General features: G+C 36.9%; 1 protein-coding gene across 1 annotated transcript in view; it reads right to left on the reverse strand.

The window, feature by feature from the left end:
- Positions 1-143: 143 nt before the first annotated feature.
- The window catches only part of LOC106872842 (uncharacterized), a 20,608-nt gene continuing 17,289 nt past the window's right edge, over positions 144-3,462 (reverse strand). The window contains exons 2-4 of the mRNA XM_014919976.2: positions 2,317-2,368; positions 810-848; positions 144-442 (exon numbers count right to left, since the gene is read on the reverse strand). Of these exons, the coding sequence (XP_014775462.1) occupies positions 144-442; positions 810-848; positions 2,317-2,368 (390 nt within the window). The remainder of the gene's footprint in view (positions 443-809; positions 849-2,316; positions 2,369-3,462) is intronic.

Consider the following 3,462-nt stretch of genomic DNA (forward strand, 5'->3'; position numbering starts at 1 on the left):
AACTCCTGAATTCAAATGCATGCCAATGTCAGCTTTGCCTTTCATCCATTTGAGATTCATGATACAAAGTTCCAGCCAAATAAACTCAAATTGATGTAATCAAGGAACCTCCTCCACCTGAAACTGATGACTTTGTGCATGAATTAGAAAGAATTATTATTGTTATTATTAGCAGAAGTAATTTCCTTACCTTCTTTCTTCAAAGAAACTCTTGCATAGCAGGGTTTGTTGTCGTTGAAAGTCCAAGATAAATCATAGTCAGACATATTTTTTATCAAAAGAGTGGATATATTACCAAATTGCCAAACTTCGTATCTGCCATATTTGTAACATGTTTGATCACACTCAAATTTACGGTCCCCATTTTGCCAGACAACAGGTCTTTGCATATTGGGCATTTCTTCAGTTTGAAGAGTTATATTTCTTTGAAGCACGACTCTTCCTGAAATAAATACATATATCAATATTACTGACTAGTTTCCCATATGAAAGATTTCAAGATTAATTTTTCATCATCATCATTCTTTCAATACCCATTTTTTCCATACTTGGGATCAACATTTTCGTTATATACAATTCAAAACTCTTCCTGACATAATATCCCAGACTATTGTATAACAAAGAGCCTGGAGATTAAATGATGATGGTCATGGTTGAATTTCAAATCAAATTGTTAAAAATGATGTTAATCAGGAAAATTTAAAAACAAAAACATGACTATAAACTGAGTTAAAAGAAAGAAATAAAAGAGAGAATTGAGAAGATAGTGTCTAGTTTAAAATGAGAAAAAGGTTTGTTAATCCACTTACCTTTAACAAAAATTTTGTATACTTTTTCACATTGTGACCCTATAAGAGATGAAGACAAAAATATTTTCAGATTTTACATCTTTGATTATTATTTTTGTTTCAATATCATCATCGTCATCATTTAACATCCGTTTTCCATGCAGGAATGAGTTGGACAGTTTGACCAGAGTTGACAAGAAAGAGAGCTGCACAAGGCTCCAGTGTGATTTGGCATGGTTTCTATGGCTGGATGACCTTCCCAACACCAACCATTTTACTGAGTGTGCTGGGTGCTTTTATTTGGCACCACATGAGAGCCTGTTCATGGCACTTCCATGAGTGCTTTTTATGTGGCAAAGACACAGGAATCTTGCAGGCCAATCTTCTTCACCAGGGGAGTGACCTTAACATATCTGAGTGCAGCAAAGCACCTGGCATTTTCGTTGTTTGTCATCTTGTCTGGAAGGCTCAGTGTCCTGAGGGCATCCTTCAGCATGTCATCCCATGTCTTCCTGACCTTATACTCCATTCCAGATAAAAAAAATTTTGTTTAATCCTTGCCAGAGAAGTCAAACTTTGATGTAAAAAAACGAATCAATATAATTGTTGTAAATGCTTACACATTGCATAATTTGTGTGCCTGACTGTCACGATATGTAAGAATATCCCAGACAATAAAACGATGATGATACAAGCACTGTTGTATTATTATCATAGCCATATTGGCTAAAACCAGAAAGATAACGTAATAAATGAATATATTTATAAAAACAAAAATGTAAAAGAAGCAAAAAAATCTATTCAATAAATGTAAATGATATTTCAAACAATTCTATTTACAAAAATACTACTGGTACTCCATTAGTTATGACAATGAGTGTTCCAGTTGATCCAATCGATGAAACAGCCTGCCCATGAAATTTATATGCAAGTGGCTGAGTACTCCACAGACATGTACCTTTAACGTAGTTCTCAGGGAAATTCAGCATGACTGGTACTCTGTTGGTTACGAAAATAAGTGTTCCAGCTGATCTGATCATTGGAGCATACTGCATGTGAAATTAACAATGCAAGTGGCTGAGTACTCCATAGACATGCGTATCCTTAACATGAGGGAGATCCACACAGAGTGTAACAAGGCTGGTCCTTTGAATTACAGCTACAACTCATTTTTGCCAGTTGAATAGACTGGAACAATGTTAAAGGAAGTATCTTGCTCAAGGACACAATGCATTGTTGGGAATCGAACTCGTGACCTTATGATTGTGAACTGAACACCCCTAACCAATAAGACATATACCTTCATAAAAATAAATGTTAATGAAAAAGAATTTTAAAAATCTAAAAGGTGACCCTTCAGTGTTAATCTCCAGAGAGTCTTTATTAGGGGACAAGGTCATTCGCCCTCTTTTTCAGCCCAGCCTCTTCATCTGTGTCATGTGAGAAGGTTGCTTGGGTGAACGATGTTGTCTACCAGTACTGAAGGATCACCCACTAAAAAATAGAGCAAAAACAAATGAAAACTTACCATAACAAACTGTAAACAAGGCACAGAAGATGAATATTTGAATCTCCATAGTCTGAAAAATAATTTTTAAAAAGAGTGAAAACTCAATGGGAGAAACTGATAATATTTTAGGTCTTATTTTAACTCCTTTTTATTTCAGAATTTCAGTCCCAATGTCTTCTGATGTCACTTCCCCTCTCCTCCATCTCCCACCACAAAATAACAAGAAACTTTTCATGTCGGATGTCTACTTAACAATCATGATGACATTGCTGTGGTATTTAACATTAGGTTATATATACGTATATTTCTAAGTTTATCTCTACTGATTTTCTATAGAATTTCAGGTAAACAATGAATCTTATGATGTTTCATATACAAATATGTTTATGTAAATTGATGTTATTAGAGACAGAAAAGATAGGTAATAGATGTATGTACATATTTTGAGAGTTGTTGTCCTTTCATCAGCACCACATCCAACTCATCAACTATCCATGATACCTAAAAGTGCCACACAGCGGGACTGAACATGGTAGCGCACCGCCGGCATGTCCTGACGCTCCATTGGTGGGAATTGTGCCACCAACGGAGGAAGGCCTGTCAGTGGGAATTGTGCTGCTGACAGTAGAAACTGTGGCCTCACCCTATAAGGAGGAAGAATTTGTAATCTTCTTCCAAGAATTTGTGAAGAAGTTTACTAGGAAGGGTCGGGGGGAGGGATCCTCACCTGTACCAAGGACCCTGATTGGCCTTTGCAGGTGGCTGTAGAAGTCATGTGGGAAAATGTTTTGTACAGGGTGATGGATTCCTTCCCCGAGGATGAATTCCGTTCCTTGTAGAAGTGGCCTGATCAAGAACCATCGAGGTGCTTGAATAAAGCACTGAGTCTGGTCGGGCGGTAAGGTGTAAGAGGACGAGTGCTTCATATTGAAGGGGCATGTGGCCCATAAAAAGAAATGTGTAAGAGGCAGATGCCTCAATTCAAGGACTTAATGATATTGTGAAGTGAGAGGTTTATAGCCTCAATTTGTAAATTTGTTTAATTTATAAAAGAACAATGTTTTAGAGAAGCAGAGTACAGCGGGTGGCTTCTGTCTTCTCCCATTAATATCATTGTGTTTATCATTCATCTCATCTCATTAATGTCTTCGTCCAGCCCGGAGC

Source organism: Octopus bimaculoides, chromosome 29, assembly GCF_001194135.2.
Source record: "Octopus bimaculoides isolate UCB-OBI-ISO-001 chromosome 29, ASM119413v2, whole genome shotgun sequence".
Lineage (NCBI taxonomy): Eukaryota > Metazoa > Mollusca > Cephalopoda > Octopoda > Octopodidae > Octopus > Octopus bimaculoides.